Source organism: Protopterus annectens, chromosome 8.part0 (assembly GCF_019279795.1).
Source record: "Protopterus annectens isolate FY-2018-M chromosome 8.part0, PAN1.0, whole genome shotgun sequence".
In the NCBI taxonomy this organism is placed as follows: domain Eukaryota; kingdom Metazoa; phylum Chordata; order Ceratodontiformes; family Protopteridae; genus Protopterus; species Protopterus annectens.
The window spans coordinates 1849014596-1849035507 of NC_056741.1; the positions used below are offsets into that span (position 1 = coordinate 1849014596).

Sequence of the window (20912 nt, forward strand, 5' to 3'; positions counted from 1 at the left end):
TTCAACAATCCAGTCATGTGACCAATGTCTCAATTAAACCTCTTAACAATGTTCAATTAACACATCACTTGATAAAAGTTCTACCATAGTTAAAAATACAGAGGTAAAAGTCCTGACTAAAGAACAATATAATACATTCTCCCCCTAAATAATGAATGTATTATATTATTATTTAGTCAGGACTTTTAACTCTGTACTTTTAACTATGGTAGAACTTTTATCAAGTGATATGTTAATTGAACATAGTTAATAGGTTTAATTGAGACACTGGTTGCATGACTGGATTGTTGAAACACTTAAGAGTGTCTATGGAGTTGATTATTTTATCTGAAGAAGTCCAGCCACTGTGCTGGAAGAAAAGCACTTAATAAATAGAGTTTGTGGTGTTCTTACATCGGTTGCTTTTTTATGTTTATTCATCTTGTCTAGAAGCCACAAAACCTTCAAAGTATATGTGTGTCAAAGCAATCCTTTGGGAATTGCACTTGTTACTATAGAAGTGACACATCAGATTTATGATATAGTTTCCTTTATACAAACCTTTGCATAATCTGTACTCTAAAACATCCTACAAAACATTCTGACAGATCTCACAACTGTCTCCATTTATTCTTCTGAGACAGGAATTCTGACATTTCTGATTTCTTAAATAATGTCCCTAAGAGACAGGCATTTCAGCACGGTTGCTTCTGTGACAGAATTCAATCTCAGAATTTCTTTCTCCAGCACATATTTTGAGTTCAGTCAGAACATACATTTATAAACAAGTTAGTCAGGTTACTTACATTTTTAGAATTCTAATCACTATTTAATTTTCTACATTCTTTTAATTGCATATGCATAATATTTTTATATTTGATATTTAAGCTGAACCATTCCCTTTATGGCCAACCTGCACACCCCATGCACAATGTACAGTTGCTTTTGGTGTACAGAAAGGCACAGCACGTTACTACAAATGCAGCATTTCCAGGCCTCTATATATACAGTGCTTATGTGCTTATGACAGCCTACATATAGATGAATACTAAAGAAAATGACAATACTGAATCAGTGATTGTGTAACTTCAAAGCTGTAATGTTAACATACTGTTTTATCACATATCATAAGCTTCAACCACAAAACCAGGGAAGTCATAAAAGCAGTGCATTTTTCTATCTGTGTGAAATATCTTTCAGTCTCAGTACAGCTTGACACTACTGCAGCCCCTTCACTCAAACAGGTGTTAGATGCTATTGAAACGGTTAGATGCTATTGAAATGAAAAATGTGCCGTTTAACCAAGGGGACCAAGGGGTTATGATGCGTGTTCAACTTTCCAGTAATTCTGCTCCATCTTCCAGCAATTCTTTGGGTGATTCAGCTTCTGGCAACACGAGCGTAATCATACCAGCTGGTCAAGCCTTGCCTAATGGTCGTAACACGAATGGCTTGTCTTCCGGTATTCCGCCTCCTTTGCAGAGAGCGGATTACACACGAGGTGCCTCTACAAACAGGACCTATGTTTCGGGCCCTATGGACGACCCACATATGCCTAGACCGAATGATCCAAACTCTGAGGCACGACAGCAATTGCCTGAAAACCTCTCAGCGGACAACAACTGTGGATTAATTGGTGTGCCTTCGTTTTCTGACTGGGCTGGTAACATCGAGTGCTTCGGCTTTGGTATGTCATCATCTGGTGGCCCACCGATCCACGTTTTGGACACAGGTAATCCTACTGACAATATTTCTGAGAAATTAAAAACTCTTGACAGTAAGATGTTAAGAATCAGGAAACTACAATTAGAGGTGGCTTATTTCCAGCAATGCCTTGCTGAAAAAATTATACCGAAGGGTTTAAGGAACTCCTTTTCTCCCACTAGTTTATTTTGGGATTCGGCATTCTCTGATGATTTGCTATCCCTATTTAACCGTCAAGGGTTAGAGTTGCTTGAACTAATGATCAAGCATTATAACAACTACATAAGGAGCCTCTTGGTAGAAACTGAGGAACTTGACAACATTATAAATAATGATATGAACTTTTTGCGCTACAAGTACGATTATCTTCGTATTTTCTCTAGCATAGACGCGCTCCTTGTGAAGTTGAAATTTAACAAGTCTAAAAAATTGGTGAGGGATAGGCAAGCCTATCAGAAAGGTGTTGCTTACCCCAACCTTGTTAAGAACAGTCCTAACAACAATAATCGGAATGATGGAATGGACCGTAGTGTTGATACTACCCCCATGGCCTCCATAGATGAAAACTTGGATAATGACCATCATGGTGATGGGGGTCTTGTTACTTTGAACCAGGGACTAAGGAGAAGTAGTAGGATCAAGGCTAACCATCAGAATCACCAAAGTAATTCCAACAACAAACCTCAACAGAGGCCTTTTTTAGGGGGAAGGAACAACAGATCCCAATATCGACAGAATCGGAACAACTAATTCCTTCTAATGGTTGTGAAGAGGTCCCATTAGCACATTTGAATAAACCTACCATCTTAATAACCAAAAAGGTGACTTTAAAGTTTATAACTTTTCAAGTTTTTGTATCGACCAAGATTTGGTCGAACTATTGTCTAAAGGGTTCTCCTTCGTTCCAGAACAAAAGCTTAGCTTAGCTAAAACATTGATCAACTTAAAATGTTATGTACGTAAATTGAATTTAAAAGTATTGTTTAACAATGATGTACATGGTGAGCGACCAATGTTTAAATTGTCTAGTACGTTTAACCCCCCACTGCACCCTAATTTGAACATCTTTGAAAATATCTGTGAATTGGACCTCAGACATTTTTTTCATAGTGCACAATGGTTTGACCACCAGAGTAACACTTCGTATGACCAAATGATGGCCTTGAACTACCTGAGTGGGCTGTCTGTTAGGGTAATGAAACCTGATAAAGGTGGGGGTTTAGTAATTTTTGACACCTGTGACTACAATAGAAGAATGTATTTAGTACTAGATTCAGTGGCCTATGAACGTTCTTCTCTGAATGAGATGGTGGGGTCTTACAACAAAATCAGTGGATACCTTAGGGACCTGTTTATTGATGGCTTGATTGATATTGACACATTCAATTTCATCAACATCTCATCTCCCAAAGTACCCGTGATGTTTGGTATTCCTAAAATGCATAAAGACCTTGTGAATCCACCAATGCGGGCTTTGGTTGATGGTAGATGTGCCATCACACACCCATGTTCTAGAGTCATCGATGGGATCATTTCAAAATACTTAAGAGGTGTCCCTGAAATATGTAAGGACTCTTGGTCCTTCTTAGAATCTATCAACAGCATCAATTTCGACCCATCTTTTAATTTTTTAACAATTGACGTGGTTGATTTATACACGTCCATACCGCACCAGGAAGCGGTAGAATGGGTCGAAATGATGTTGGTGAGCCTTGGGGCCACTAAGGAAGAAATATCCATTGTTACTCAATTGTTGGATATAATACTAACTTCCAACTTTTTTCTTTTCGACAATCAGTATTATCTACAAAAGCAGGGTATTGCCATGGGGTCCCCCTGTGGCGGGAGTGTGGCTAACTTGGTTGTCGCTTACTGGGAGAAAACATCCTTGAAGGCTAATCCTAAGTTTAAGAACATGGTTAAATACTACACGCGCTTTTTAGATGACGTGTTAATTTTGGTTGATGGTAATGAAAGTGATGTAGTGGACCTGATTCAATTCATGAACGGTTCTTCTACTTTCTTAAAATTTACTTACCATTTTTCAACAACCGAAATTGAATACTTAGATGTGAGGTTGGCGAAGGATTTGGTCAACAATTGTTTTTCATCATGTATCCATAGGAAGCCAACTTATTGCAATGCCTTCTTACACTACTCCAGCAACCACCCGCCCAAACAAAAAAGATCAATTGTCAAGGGACAATTGGTAAGAGCTGTGCGTATGTGTAGCACACTGGAAGCTTTCAACTTTGAGTGTGCTTTTTTAAAAGATTTGTTTTGTAACAGGGGTTACCCTGCCCTTTTAATTGACGAGCTGATTGAGGAGGTCATTACGAAAAGAGAAAATGGTTTTTACAAACCCTTACTATCTAATAATGTTCATGAGTTCACCCCTTCAAGGCTCACACCAGCTATGGATGGACTGGATGGTCCGTTGGGTGATAACATAACTTCCACTATTGGTACCCCTGTAATTGACTTTAAGGCTAGTCTTGTGTTAACATTTTGTAAACACGTTGGTACTATCTGGGCCATCATTAAAAAGAATTGGTATTTTATTCACAATAACCCTACATTACTTCAAAAATTAGGCCCATACCCTTCTGTTGTTTACAGGAGGGGGAATAACTTGAAGGAACTATTGCAACGATCCAGGTCACCAACTCATTTCACTAGGCAGGTTGGCACAGTTCCCTGTGGATTTTGCAACAGATGTAAATACTTAAGATTGGGCAGTTCTTTCATAATCAGGGATAGGAAATACACTATCCATTCAAAAATTAACTGCAACACAAAATCTGTTGTTTACGCTGCCTTTTGCGTCTGTTGCCCTTGCTTTTACATAGGGAAAACTGACCGCAAGTTCAGCGATCGTATTTATCAGCATTGTTACTCTATAAAAAATAAAAAAACTGACAATGCATTATCTAAACACATCCTGAATAATATGGGACATAGTTTTGAATTTATGGGGATTGAACATGTCACCATGGGTCCCAGGGGTGGACCACAGTCTCTGTTTTTAGAGACTAGAGAATTAGAGTGGCAAATTGGAGTAGATGCTTACTCATACCCCGGTTTGAATGAGTGTTGCAACATTTCTTCTATTTTAAGATATAAAAGTTACATGAGATGACATGTTTTATGATACGTGCATTTTCTAAGTATTATTGTGACTTTATTACATACAATATTACATGTAATGAAATGCAACGATATGCTTTTATCTGGTTTGACTTTTACTTATTTTTAAAGGTTAAGAAATTTGTATATATATACATCCTCTTGGAGCGAATATCCCCTTGTATGATTCACCTTGGCAACAATGTTCCCAAGGAAGTGACATCACGTTTTTATTGTTTAAAAGTGGCGCTTTTATTTTTTATTGTGTTTCTTCTGAGGAAGCTTCTGCATAGCGGAGGCGAAAACGTTTACCTTCAAATAAAGAACGTTAAAACCTATCAGTGTTTCTTGGCTCGAGGGTATTGGTTTGTTTTTTCAAACAGGTGTTATGGTAGATATTTATGTTACCCACCTGCCCATTCAGGTGCACATTAATGATATCAGACACTGTAACATTCAGCAGACTTTCTTCCCATCCACTTGTAAGCACTTGCACTTTCTTACATTGAGTCTTGTCATGTTTACCACTGCTTTATATACTTTTGGGTAGCAGTAATGCTTAACGTAACATTCACCAAGTCCATTTCTTTTATTTTTCTTTGTTTTAAAAAACACTTTCAAGTTTTGTGTATAAGCAAACATTCATGGTAGCACTGAATCAGGTTGTGGGTATGTTGTGTTCAGCACATCGTGAATCATGTTTAGTGATACCCACTGCAGTCATATGTGAGTGAGCGAGTATGTACATATAACGTATAATGCTGAGTGTATACAATGTCAACTTGTTTTACTCTTTTATGCCAACTGCATAATATTCTGATTGCACAATATATTGACCGTACTAAAGTCAAATAGTTTTTTAATATGAATACTGTGTCAGGTAGTTGATGGTGTTTCTTGGGGTACAAGTAGGTATTAATAGTGTGAGTGTACTATTTAAAATCTTTGCTGGTATAGTTTTTAATCATGCACTAGCAGTGATTTCTTTGTGTAGGAAGATAACTCCCCTCTTCAATGAATGGTAAAAAGTAAGAAAGTTTCCTTGTAAAACTCTATGAAAATCAGTGCAAAACAGTTTAGTGAAGCATAAACATCAACATAAGCAGCACAAGCTAATATTACTCTTATCTGCATTGTGTTTGAGGTCTCATGCAATGACCCACCTCAAATACGAAACAAGGCAAACAGGTACCAAACAAACTCCAAATGTATTGACACAATGAACGAACATGGTGGTGTAAAGCAGTTAAGTACTTTCGTCCTCAACAAGGACTTTTTCAAAACTGCTGCGTCAAACCATAAGTTGTTTGAGGTCTTACCTTGTGCAAGCTAACCGAATACATCTGTGTGATGAAAATGTACTGTGGTGTTATGCTAGTATCAGTCAGAAACATTTTACTACTGCTTAAAGTGTTATTGTCATTGTACATGAGAAGCATATGCAAAGTTGCCAGTGATGAGGATTTGGCAATATGGAACTTGAAAAAATACTATAAACATACAATATTGAAAAAAAAGCATTCCCCCCATAACCTGCAGTAGTCATTGCCTGTGCCCACCTGCTCCCATTTGCACTGATGTGATGTCACCATCCTTGGTTATCCTTCCAGCTGTTTAAGCCCACTAAAGTGGAGAAATGTAATAGATCAGTCATATTCCTCAGTATAGTATATAGCCATAATGAAACTCAAATGATGACTAGTTTACTGGCACTGCTGATGAGCAGGCCACTCAATTGCTACTGATTTTGCAGAATATCCCTGATTTTGCATAATATTTTTGCCTTCTTCTTTAGAAAATGTTTGACTTTTCTGGCAAATCTCCAAGGATTACTGTCAATAATGGCAAACATCAGAATTTCATACTTTTTATTGTTCAGAAAATGCATGCTATTGCAAGGCATGTTTTTCTATTAACTTTTTTTAAATTGAATTACAGTATTTTTTAAAAAAATTGTCCATGACTTTGCCCCCCCCCCCCTCTTTTTGACCTTGTCCCTGATTCTGGAGCAAAGAAATTGAGAGCTATGGTAATGAAGCAATCAAAGGCGGGCCCTTCCCAAGTTATGTGGTCCTGTCTTACCCACAAGAATAGCTCTTTATACAAACACACACACACCCCCATACACACACACACACCCACACACACACACACACACACACACACACACACACACACACACACACACACACACACACACACACACACACACACACACACACACACACACACACAACACACGCACGCACGCACGCACACACACACACACACACACACACACACACGCTTGCACACATATATGGTTACAGCTCGCTTGTGCACTTATATATAGTTACAGCTCACTTGACCAATACATTGCATTGTGTTTTTATCTAATGTCCATGTTGCATTTGTCAAAAGATGGAAGCTGGTAGGTATTAGGGATGGGAGAATGTGTGCGAGTGTTTGCAGCTTAACGTTCCAGTAAAGGCTAGGTAAAGAGATGGTTAAGTTATGTAGTGACTGTGACTGTCAGAACTGTTAAGAAAAGAGCTTTTCAGAAGGTAAAGTACAGGACTGAGGGTAGAACCAGGTATAGTTAGTAAACATGAGGAAGGTGAAGCAACAATCTCATCCAAACTGAAAATGTGCCAGTAAAAGTGGCAACTACTTTTACTGTGCCAGTCAGGGCCACATGATGGGACTGACAAATTTCCTCTTCATCTAGTACCGCCAGAATATTTTCAGCTGCTAAGCCAATCTTTTTATTTATTTATTTTTAGTAGTATTATTGGGTACTTTGAGAAGCTGAAACCAGACTTTCTACCTCATCTACTGGAAAAAACATAACATTCCGTAACAAAACATACGTTGGAAGAGATTGCTGCAGCTTTAAAATAGACACATTTATTTAGTAATGGACACGATCTTTCATGCTAGAGTTATGTTTCAGAGTCTAGTCATTTGGATTTGCTGATTTTAAGTTCTGATTTCTTAAAAAAATTGTTAGAAACCAAGGTTCCTTAATAACTTTTTTCTCTTTTTTGTGAAACAGTTTATATCTGATTGATAGAATTTATAACAGTTTCTTTTCCTTGTTATTTTTGTTTTAGATTGAAGCAACTATTTCCAGTAAAACTACCACATGACACAATTCAAAAATGGGAATAGAAAAATTGGAAAAGCATCATTGCAGCAGTTGGATTTATTTTTCGAGTCTTATGTTTTGAATCGATATTGCTGTGGTGATATTTACAAAATGGAAAAGTGAAATGCCTGGGAACTAGACCATATATCATGCCCTCCCTTGAAGAATTGTGATTGGATGGTGCAGTCACACCATGTAGTAGGAAGTGAGGTGTTGTCATCAGTGTGTTGCCATGGTTTTGTATACATATCCCTTTCCCAATGGCTTCTTATGGGGTCTGCACTCTTTTTCCTGGGCTCTTATTTTCCCAACTTTTTGGTTCGCTGACAGACTTGTGGCATCATTTCTCCACACGACCTATGAGAAGCGCCAGAGATCTGGAGATCCCTGTTATTTTCGTGTACTTTGTGTTATTATCACCACTCCCATCTATTTAGCCTTACTCTTGGCTTCCTTGCCTTTTGCCTTGATTGGGTTCTTCTTCTGGGCCCCCCTTCAATCAGCCAGAAAGCCATACTGTTACTCCAGGCTAAGGGACAAAGCTCAGAGCAATGGGGCTATTCTGTCCACAGAATGGAAAGCAACGAGCTCTGCTAAAAGTTTCTGCTTCTGCAGTGCCAATGTATGCCTGTTACCAGATTCCTTGGCAAGATTTAATAACCTTGCTGACACTCAGGGGAGAGCCCGTGAAATTGGGCGACGTATCCGGAATGGAGCAAGCAGGCCACAGATTAAGATATACATAGACTCACCAACAAATACATCTATCAGTGCTGCAAGTTTCAGCAGTTTAATAGCACCACAAGGCAGTGAGGGGGCTAATCGATCTGTTAGTATTAGCATGAAGAGAACAACCTCAATGGAATACAAAGAGGAAAACACTGGATCCAACAATATTGAAGAAAATCGGGAAGCCAAATCAGGGGGAGAACAGCATGAGGGGAAGGATAATGCAGTCATTGTACGTATTGGTGCAGAGGACACTGGGGCATTGTCTGATGCAGAAACAGATGCATCTGTTGTTCAAGTAGCGATTAGTAGCTCTACAGAACATGGTATGGAAAACAAAGCAGAGGACCAAAAGGGTCAGATGTCAAACCATAGACCAAAAGAAGCAGATACAGGGAGCCTCGACAGCCATAGCACCTCTCCAGAATCTGTGGTAAAATGTCGTGTTGGAGATGGAGTAACGGACTCCAGTATCATCAATAACAAGTTAGTTTACAAGACCTCATTTGCCAAGAAAACTGCAGGTAGGAAAAAGAAGCACATGGATGAGGCCTTTGACCATGAGATCTCAGCTTTCTTTCCTGCCAACTTGGACTTTCTGTGCCTGCAGGAAGTATTCGACAAAAGATCAGCTGAAAAGTTGAAAGATCAGCTCCACCAGTACTTTGAGTATATTTTGTATGATGTTGGAGTCTATGCCTGCCAAGGCTGCTGCAGCTTTAAGTTTCTTAATAGTGGCCTATTTTTCGCCAGCCGCTACCCAATTCTGGATGCGGATTATCACTGTTTTCCTAATGGGAAAGGCTCTGACTCCTTAGCAGCTAAGGGGGCCCTGTTTGCCAAGGTAAGAGTAAGAAAAGTATGATGCTTTAATTAAACAAGCTTTTTTTTCAGACTCTGACCTTGTTCAGTAGCAATATCATTTATTTATTTATTTATTTATTTACATTTGTTGACCGGGAGTGTCCGACTGGTCGTAGGTCCATTTTCAGCGGCAGCCCGGGGAAAAAAGCTCCACAGTTAAAATAAACAGACAGTAGTTACATTGGATTACACAGCGATTAACAATTTGATTAACATAGCAATTAATTACAAACATATTTACAGACGAAGAACACAGTACATCAGCAGACAACTAGATTCTTTATCTGCGAAGTACATAACAGACATTAACAAATGTTACAATAAGAAGCTCCTGCTGTATAATAAGTACTAGGCTTATGAGCATCTGAGCTTGCTATAATCAAGGTAGTTAGTGGGGTGGAAAGAAAGGTAGTGGTTGGATGGGGTGGGTGATATTAGAGTGGGAGTTGCAAGGGCATAGCCAGCAATCCGCTACCCAATTCTGGCTGCGGATTATCACTGTTTTCCTAATGGGAAAGTCTCTGACTCCTTAGCAGCTAAGGGGGCCCTGTTTGCCAAGGTAAGAGTAAGAAGAGTATGATGCTTTAATCATCTGTTCAGAATCCTCCACCTTTGCATTTTGTGTCCCCTTTCCTTTTACATTCTCATTAATGCACAAGGTATAATGTAAAGAGAAGAGATAAGGGAACATAAATGGAAATGGAAGGATGAACCCATTAAAATATGGTCAATATAAAAGATGATAACATTAGATTGTAAAGAATCAACATTGTACAATAAGGAAGATATTTAGAATGAAATGTGACTAAAAATACAGAACATTTTTAACAGACTTCATCATAGATAATGTTTAGTTAAAGAGATGGAGGAGTGAGAATCTAAGTCACTTCTAATAATTAACTAGCAAAGTGTATACATTCAAAACCTTTTATTAAATTAGATTTAGTTTGAGAGGTATCATTGCCAAATTATTTTTTCTTTTGTGTATTGAAAGCCTTTTGTGTGTCTGAAATGCTGTCTGACAATGGCCTCAATATTTTATTGCTTATTTGGTATATTGTTGTTCCATATGCTAAGTTTTGTCACTTTCTGTATTAATTTCCAAGGTTTGAGCGGAAATTAGTTATTTTAATTACTCCATTATCCCATTTGACATACATTAAACAATTAAAATAAATTGCATACCAGCAAAAAGACACTGAACAAAGTTAGAGAATGTAAAAATACACTATTTATAATGTGTTAACTCACAAATTCATAGCAAACTTACATTAATCCAGAATCATAAATAAAAGGTAGAACAATTAATTACAAGATACTTATTCTAACACCAGGCGAAGCTTGAGTCAAAATCCTAAAAAGCATGGTTTATGCACATACATCTGCTAACAGAAAGACTGTTATTAAGTGCTAAAGAAGACTTCAATATGCTTAAGGCTTTCAAATAATGTTGCAAAAGAAGTGTTTACAGGCAATGCCGTTTAATTTTCATACAGTAAATGAAGTGGAAATGAATAAAAGTACTTTAAAAAGGCAAACAAGTTGTACGCTGTGTGCACTGGGGGCTGAATACCAGAACATTCTCTCAGTATGACAGATATACAAGCGGTAATGTGGTTGTGACTGCAGAAGGCACCTGGTCCATGCACTGTTTTCATCCAAAAGAGCAAGAGTCAGTATTTTTATTTATTTAACATTTGTTTACCAAGAAAGTCAGACTGAGACAGAGCCTATTTTCAGTGGATGCACAAGGATACTCTACAACATATGCATATTTGCAAGATGGCCATTCATGTGGCACATATGAATTGCCAGACCCTTCTACAGAGGACTAGGCTGTCTGTGCTAAAAAAGGAGATATTGCACCATTACTGATGTCAAGACATCATAAAAATCATGACTGTTTGTTGAATCTAATGGTGCAAAGCCTTATAGACTGGCACAGAATTTAATAGTACCAGTTAAACTATGAGAGAAATCTTTTTAAACATACTTTTACTAGTTTGCAAAGCCATATGACTTCAAAGCCTTCAGTAGACACAGAAATGGTCAGGCTTGACACAAAGAATTAGAGTATTGCACCATACATAAATGAGTTAAGCTGCTGTGCTAAGTGCTGTCGATTTGGTTGTGAATTAGTAGATATATTAGCATGTCTGTGGAGTGAACATGCTGTATATAATGGTCAGAAAGGACCGAACTGTGCCCACAGCCTTGGTACATGGCCTTTGCCTTCAAAAGCGTCTAAGCAATATATGTAGTTACACTCTCCCATTTCCCCTCCTTGTTTGCTTACTTGATGTACCGTCTTGGAGGCAGGAATGGTTTCCTGCACCAGGATGAAAAGTAACACATGCTGTCGCATTTCCTATGTTATTTGTCTGTGTGTGTATATGATAACCATGTGGTTACACTCTCCCCTTTCCCAACCTTGTTTGCTTACCTGATGCACTCTGTCAGAGGAAAGAATGTGTGCTGCTGCACCAGGATGGAAGTGACATGTGTCATTATCTGTGTGTGTGTGTGTGTGTGTGTGTGTGTGTGTGTGTGTGTGTGTGTGTTTTGTGCATTTTAAATTATTTGATTGCTTATCATTTATTTGGGCATGCTGTCTGTTTTGTGGAAGTTTTTCAGCCAAAAGAACAATAATAAATACTACATACAAACATGTTAGTGTAGCCAATCAAGTAGCCTGTTTTTTAGAGGATGGATGAAAGTGGATAGATACAGGAAGCACATATAAACTCCACACACAGGATGGGTGGAAGACAGGATTGAGCAGCAGACTATGGAGTTGACAGTTAGATCTCTTACCATTAGGCCACCATGCAGTGTACTGCTACAATTTACCAGGGCAAAGGTAGAAATTGTTATAACAATACATAGACAACTAACAAAAAAACAAGCTATTTATATAACAAAGAACTGCATAGAAGCCATGTTTAAGATGTAGGGGTGAAAAACATTGCACGGAGCAGGCAACTGTGGGTTTAAACTAAAGTGTTGAAGATTTCATAAGGGATGCTACAGGATGTACATCTGAGGAAGCAAAAGCGCATGTGATGGGATGAAAGCAAGTTACAGAATGACATGTAACTGAGGAAAAGTCTATATAAACAAATTAGAGTCTAGAAGAGAGTAATGTTTGGTTACAACAAATGTAATTGTTGAAAATGAAAGTATTGTTCTGATGACAGAGGCACACTGTGTCTGATAATGAACAAAATGCTATTTTGATAATCCCAGAAGTGTCTGAAGCGGAGCTAAAACTGGAATTAAACAGTAGTGCTGTACAATGAATCAGCTTCTAGTAAAGTTGCTGTACCTCCATTTTTTGCATGTTGGGTAAATTATCCTTTCAACCTGCCCAATTTTTGCACACTTACATGTTCTGCCTCTGAAGTTTGTGCACCTACTGCTGCATATAATGTGTTCTGGTTTTAACGTAAGCACAGGACATTCATCAGTTTAATTAGGAAATATAGGCCTTGAATGTTAAGATAAGAGCAGCAGGATTGTTGTCTTATATTAGTTTTACTTAAATTGTACGTTTTCTCCTCTTTTCTATATCCAACATGGTTCCTTTCTCTGCTAGCATTCATATCAAACTTTATTTTCTCTTAAACAAGATGGAGTAGATACGAGTATATATCCTGAGACAGTTGCAGGCCTTAATCAAGCCATGATTGAATTAACACTTCAGTAATATCTTGCACAAGAATCAAAATGATGTCTTACACTTTTTATATCCTCATTCTTGGTGTATCAAACTCAGGTAGATACACCTGGGTAACAACAAAAAAGTGGGTACAGCCAGTAAGACTCTAGTATGGGAACTGGAACAAGCAGTGTTGGCAAGAAAAGAGAGGACAAGAGAACTGACTAAAAATGAATACAAGAAGGAAACTAGGAAATATCACATAGACTGGGGACCTGAATAGAACATGGTAGAGAGAGTAACAGGCAAGAGCAATGCTGTCTTGTCAGTAACAGTTGATATCCTCTCAAGTATCTTTACCAGGCCCTATACATTTCAGCATATTCATCAATGACCTCTAAACTGCTAAAAAAAGTGACTCAACCCTAATCTGCTCTGCCAAAACTATCCCTAAACTCCAAGACCTTATACAACAATCTTTATCAGTTGAAGCATAGCTAAATAATTCACGACTGCATGTAAAACTTAAAAAAAAAAGAATATATATATATATATATATATATATATATATATATATATATATATATATATCCACCAACATGAGGTGTCACTTCAACAGTGAAATGTTTACACCACCGAGTGGCTAGCCTTGCCATGGTAGTTCTTCCACATCACACACTCACAAGCTCATTAACAGCTACAGCCAATTTAAAGTGTTCAGTCCACCTACTATATATCTAGGGAATGTAGAAGGAAACTGGAGCACCCAGAGAAAATGCAAACACAGGGAGGGCATGCAGACTCCACACAGAAGCCACCCTAGCTGAGAATCGAACCAGTGAACCTTTTGCTGTGAGGCAACAACACTATCTGTAATGACACTGTGCCGCCTGACCAGTACAGCACTGTTCACTGTTGTGTTTGCCAACATCACAATAGAATAAGTAAACCACCCAAGATTATTGGGTATAATTAGATCTCCAGTTGAAATTCAACCACACAGTTTAATGAAACTTATCATAAACTTAGTAGATGATACAGAGTAAAAAATAAAATCAATGACATAGCCATAAGATGGATAGCCTCTACTTTTTATTGGAGCAGTACAGAAGAAAGATGGCAATCTTCTAGTCTCACAACTGCCCAGTCCTGGGCAATGTTAAATAGCCAAATTTGCAGTAAGCTATAACAACAGAACACACCTGTTCCTCACAAAAGTAAACTGGTTAGAACTAACAAACCTAGCCTGTTTCAGCTAACTACAATATGCAGACTACTTTATAAGCCAGAAAATTGCCCAGCTGTTAACAGTTTAATGAGCACTCCTCCCCCAATAGGATTTTAGGTTCTAGATCACTATAACAAAATCATCGAATACTGCAGGTGACTATATCCAAATAGTGTAGCTAAACTATGGAGCCACATCCCAATACTGCTGATGTCCATTCAAAATACAGTTATTAAAAAAAGAACTAAAACTTCAACTATCAAATCAATAGATCTGCTTGTGTATATAATCCAGGATAAATGCCACTGCAGTCTTCAACTTACCATGTCATCAAACCATTTCTTTTCACTCAGAATCCTACATGCCAGAACTAGACTTCACCAAAACCTGAATAGTTTTACTAGCATCTCCCAGACATATACATTGTTTTGTGACAATGCTCATCACCCCACATCTATACTTCTAATATGAACCTTATGATAGCCATATATAATTGTCTTTGAACCTGCTTAATACCCTACCAGCTCTTAACCAGGACTATTACTATTCTCTGCCTTACTTCACAACAGTCCCTCTTCTCTCTAGACTGTTATTATCTTTCCATGACTTTCTATCACAGTCCATCACTTTTACTTTTTCTCTGTCTCTGTATTACGATCTACTACTTCCTCTTCTCATGGTTACGTAATGGAAGTCGCTCACTGCAACACATGCTTAGTAACTTACGTAGTACATGTTCTATATGAAAGGCCATTGTAAAACATAACAGATTTATACGCAGCTGTTCCCCCTCAACTGTCTTTGCCAAGCTTTCAAATGAATGCAGATTTATCAATCTTGGTATAATGTTTTTATAATAATGTTTGTAATATTTTATAATAGCATTACCATACTTGGACTCTTGAAATTCCAATCGTTGAAAATATGCTATTTTCTTTTCTTTTCTTTTCTTTTCACAGCTATTCTCCAACATCTTCTGTTAACATTATTGTGATATTTCTGAGAGATACAGGGGGACATCCAGCTATCTTTCCTAAGTCAAGTTTCAGTTAAAGCTGATATTTTGGGATATAGGCATGATAGCCACACTTTCAGTTGCACCCTTTTAGGTTTGCTGTGCTCATGAGCCCAAAGGGTTGTCTTTTTAATTTAAGTATTTATGGGACAAGGATGATTTAAGTTATTATTTGTAGTCTTTGGAGTGAGAATGGACCTGAATTTATTTGTATGCCTCCTGCTTTTACTATCAGGACCAGGCAAGCCAGAACAGGAATGGCAAACTCATCACCATAACAGGTACAAGCAAGCAAAATCTGAGGGTAATGCTACTCAATGCTAGAAGTCTAAACCTCAAAATGCACTCACTCAAGGCACTTTTAAAATGGAGAATATTGACGTCTGTGCAGTGACAGAGACCTGGTTCAAATCTTCAGAGAGCACCCCTGCATTACCAGGCTATAATTCATACCACACCTTTCGGCCACCTAACCTGAACTGAAACACTAAAGGCGGAGGTGTGTCCATATTCATTAAGGATATTCACACCTCCAGGCTTGTTGCTCAGTATAATGCATCCGAGATTATCCAAGTGCAACTAACTCTGGACAAGACCGCAATCCAAATTGTAGCTTTCTACAGATCCCCCACCATGCCCCAGGATTTCCACTCCTCATTTCTTGATACATTGGAAAATATTAGGGTACAACCTAACACCCTAATAATGGGTGATTTCAACTACTCCACCATTAACTGAGAAAACTACTCATGTACCGACTGTTTTGCTCTACATTTTCTGGAATTCATAAATTCCAACACCATGGATCAACTTATCCACACCCCCACCAGGGGCAGCAATATCCTAGACCTGGTCATTACTAACATGGGCAACATGTTCCACACCAGATCAATTCCTCATTGGTCAGATCCAACCACAAGCTAATCACCCTAGACATCCACATCCCGCCCCACCCCCGATTAGAGAAACCACAGTAAAAATGTCTCCAAAGCAAACTTCATGCTTCTTAAGACAGAAGGGGCAAACTTCACGACATCCATGCAGATGGACAATAGAGGTAAGACTGCTGAATCCTACACAAATGCACTTTATAAGCACTTACACGAGTGCATGGAGCATACAATCCCTAACAGAACCAAGATGCTATCCTCCAAAAAAGGAAGCCAATCTGGTGGTCCCCTGCCATAAACAAACTCTACAACAGAAGAAATAAACTGTTGCAAAAAAGAGTAAAATCCCATGATTGGAGGAACTGCCTGGTCAACCTCTGTAAAAAGCTGAGATCCCTCATAAAATCCTCCAAAGCTAGTTATGTAAACAAAATCACCACTGATTCTAAAGACAACCACAAAGCATTCTATAGCTATGCCAAGAATTTCAATGGCAACACTCAGATCTGCTCTGAGTTACAGCACAGTGGCACTAAATATACAGAACCAACTGATATTGCCAATATCCTGGCAGATAGGTTCAGTGCTAACTTTTCCTCCCTTTCACCCCCTAAAGGGCCCATCTCTATACTGGAAGAATGAAAAGTTCCTGTAATCATGGCTGCACAGGTAAAAAACACACTCTCCAAAGCGAAGAGCACAGCATCCATGGGACCTGACAACATCCCAGACTGTGTTCTACATGAACTAAAGAACGAACTGGCACCCCACCTAAGTACCATGTTCAATCATAGCCTCACCTCAGGCTTTGTGCCCACCGAATGGCGCACAGTGATGGTTATCCCACTCCATAAAGGGGGAGCCACCATGGACCCTGGGAACTACTACTGCCCCATTAGCTTGATGACCCTGGTCTGCAAGGCTATGGAATGTATCATCCTGGAACTTATAAACAATGACATTGATAGTCTCCAAATGCTGGACCCCACCCAGTTCGGATTTGTAAATGCAGATCATGTCTCCTAAACCTGATAGACATCTTTGAAGCAGTCACCAAAGCCGTAGATAAGTGTAAGGTGGTATACACAGCCTATCTAGATCTCGCCAAGGCTTTCAACACCATCCCCCACCCTGGAATTATAGATAAACTCACTAAACTAGGTATAAACCCCTATGTCACAAGGTGGGTTGCCAACTGGCTCACTGACAGAACCCACACTGTGAAAGTAGCAGACTCCAAATTGGATTTCAGACCAGTGATAAGTGAAGTACCACAGGGTTCAGTCCTGGGTCCTCTCCTGTTGGGTATGTACTTTTCAGAAGTACAGGCTAACACAGAAGGTCTTTGGCTAATGAAGTTCGCAGATGACTGCAAACTAGGAGCTATAATCGAAACTCCTAATGATGTGGACATCCTACAAAAGAGCCTCACTGAGACAGATGCCTGGTGTCAAAGCCATGGCCTGAAGCTTAATGCCAAAAAATGCATTGTCATCCCTTTTGGTAAAAACTCTGTACCCATGAACTACCACATAGGCGGTAGTCTACTTAACACTGAAAGTGTGATAAGAGACCTTAGGACACAGGTGGACAGTAGTCTCTCCTTTGATAATCACATCACCACAGTAGTCAGGAAATCCTTCTACATGACACACCTCATCACAAAAGGTTTCTTATCCAGGAAAAAAGAGGTCATTGTTCCCCTCTACTCATCACTCATTAGACCTATTATAAATGCCCCTTTTGGTATGTACCTCACAAGACATCTACAACAGCTAGAAAGGATGCGGAAATACTTCACAAAGAGGATTACTGGCCTCAAACAGATGCCCTACGCAGACCGTCTCAAAAAACTCCAGCTTTACTCCATCACATATCGCCTAATCAGAGGCGATCTCTGCCTAACATACAAAGCTATGTCAAACCCAGAGCTGTTGGACATGCTCCACTTAAAGAAATCCCAATCCCTCCAAGCTACACGCTCTAGGGACCTAAACCTTGTCACCACAATAAACAGAACATGCTGGAGGAATAAATTTCTGTCCCAGAGACTTCCCATACTCTGGAACAAACTGCCTATCTATATCAAACAAAGCTCCTCATTAGCACTCTTCAAGAAAAATCTTAATGATTGGATGGGATATAGGAAATTCACCCCGAGGACCACTTCCGTGGCTCTGCTCGACAGGGGCACAGGAAAATAATTGTCTTTGTTGCCGAAAGCCGGGGTACCTTATAGGCTAGGCTTAAAAAAGGCCCTAGGGCCAATAGCCTAGTACCTACCCATGAACCTATGAACTTTGTTGGGTATATTTTAATGCTGAACACAGTCACTGTTTTGAGAGTTGCTAGTTTATAATGATGATATTTTTCCATCTTTTTATATCTGGAATATACGTTAACTGTGCTTTCTACAGGTGCATATTAACATAAAACCCTTATGATTTATCTTAGTGGCTCTTTTTTATGTTTATCTTAGTGGCTCTTTTTTATGTTTGTTTTGGGTTATCAAAATGTGTATTTAGTGCATGTCTCTATACCTATCTGTGTTAGACAGTCACTGTAAATAATGCTACATTCAGTGCTAAATCTGAGGAAGAGCTTAAAAGTGTGTCTGTTTGTTTCAACTAAATGCGTGAATTCAGTGGAATAAAAAGACCATCCTTTCATTTTGAGCTTTGGGCTGCAGCTTTATTTTATTTGCCTTTAAGGAGGGAGAGAGAGGAGCATAAAAGTTCACAACACCCTGAAGTCCAAATAACCAAAGGAAGATGAACCTAACCAAAACAAATAGGTAGGGAGAGGTACAGTGACTGAGACCATGTAATAGAAAGTTCTTCAACAAGCAAGATTTATTCATTCATTCATTCATTGCCAATATATATTTTACCATGTCAGGGTCTATGAGCCTATCGGAGTGGGAATAGGGCTTGGACCTAATGCTGGATGAGATTCTAGTCTTCAAAAGACACAAACACACACACACAGACACACACACACACACACACACACACACACACGCACGCACGCATGCACGCACACACACACACACACACACACACACACACACACACACACACACACACACACCACACACCACATACAAAGTGGCAGTGTGTCTTATTTTTAGTGCATTTGTAGATGGAAGTTTATCTGTGACAGCACGATAGGTTCCTGATCAGGAGGTTTTGTTTAGTTTAAAATATACTATTTACTTTTAGCATCTGCATGATTTTTTGTGTTTTTCTAAAGTTTGATAAATACCTGCTGTGCTATATCTGATGTGGCATATACATAGTATTAATTTCACTAATAAGAAGGAGGAATACAGATTATCTCAAATGCTGAAGTGATTGTGTATCGTCACATCACAAACATTAAACTCAAGTTAAGAAAATTCCTTTGGGTTCAAGCTATTTCCGTAAGGATATGCTTATTATCCAGAAGTGTGAAGTAAAGCTGTCTGCTTTAATTGCTAAAACAGAAATATTCAGGTCCTGGAATTATCTAGCTTTACAGAGAATAAGTGTCATTAATTAAAGGTGTTCAATTAATATTTTACTTCAAGTTATGCTCCGCTTTAATTAAGCAATGTTTTTTTGAAGATACCCCAGCAATATTTGATTTAGACTTATGTCCAATAATTTCAGGAGCTTTTTTGAAAGTATTTTTTTTAAATCTTTTAAAACTAGGACTTTTTATTCAAATCAGCTAGTTTTTTAAATTTATTAAGAGCGCACTGCTGTAATGCAGCTTATGATATAAAAGTTATAGATTTACTTGGACAAATTATTTTTGTCTCTTGTTTACGAAAATAGAAATGGCTAAGGCTGGGATTCAAGAACAGTGACAATCAGCATCCAGGAGGCTATTTTAATAACTGTAGGGAATTGCTCATGGACTTTCCAGGTAGAGGATGATGTGACCACGTCAGGGCACCAGTGCAGGGTGTTATCTCATCCAGCACAATATTGGCAAGGCATACTTCATGAAAAAAATAAAATAAAAATCTACCACATTCATTTCATATGTATTTTTTAATTTAATTTTCAGTATTAGCTTTATTCCCTTCAGGGTATGGGGTGGTAAACTCCCCAAGCAATGAGCACAAGCAAGAAATGATCCCAGACAGGATGTCTTTCCACCATAAGAGTCACATAGACTATACAGAAAAATATAGGGGCAATTCATGCATTGCCAATGCATCTACCTACATATGTCTTTGGTGCATGGAAGGAATCCTGAGCCCTTGTCAAAATCCTACAGAAGTTATCCCAGTTTGGAACCAAACCAGACAGCAAAGCTCTTGGGGTCATCAAGATCTATTATTAGCAGTGTACTGGATATCCAGAGCAACATACTAGGTCTGCTCAATATGAAGGGCAGAGAATGGAGTGTGGCGTGTATATGTTACCAGACGTGGGGGAGTCACAATCCATCAACATGCTGGGTAAGCCATTTATAGATAGTCTGCATTCCATTGGTTGGAAGCTAGCCTTGATTCAGTAGCCCATGTGTTAGTGGTTAAAGAGTGCAATCAGCCGTGAGACGATAGTTAGCTTGGAGGAAGGTCTTAATGTAAGAACTGGGAA

General features: G+C 38.7%; 1 protein-coding gene across 2 annotated transcripts in view; it reads left to right on the forward strand.

Moving 5' to 3' along the window:
- SMPD3 (sphingomyelin phosphodiesterase 3) overlaps positions 1-20912 on the forward strand; it is a 1377949-nt gene that overhangs the window by 1043924 nt on the left and 313113 nt on the right. For both annotated transcript variants that reach the window (XM_044081341.1, XM_044081340.1), the window contains one exon: positions 7902-9509. In XM_044081341.1, the coding sequence (XP_043937276.1) occupies positions 8169-9509 (1341 nt within the window). In that variant the 5' untranslated portion in view covers positions 7902-8168. The remainder of the gene's footprint in view (positions 1-7901; positions 9510-20912) is intronic.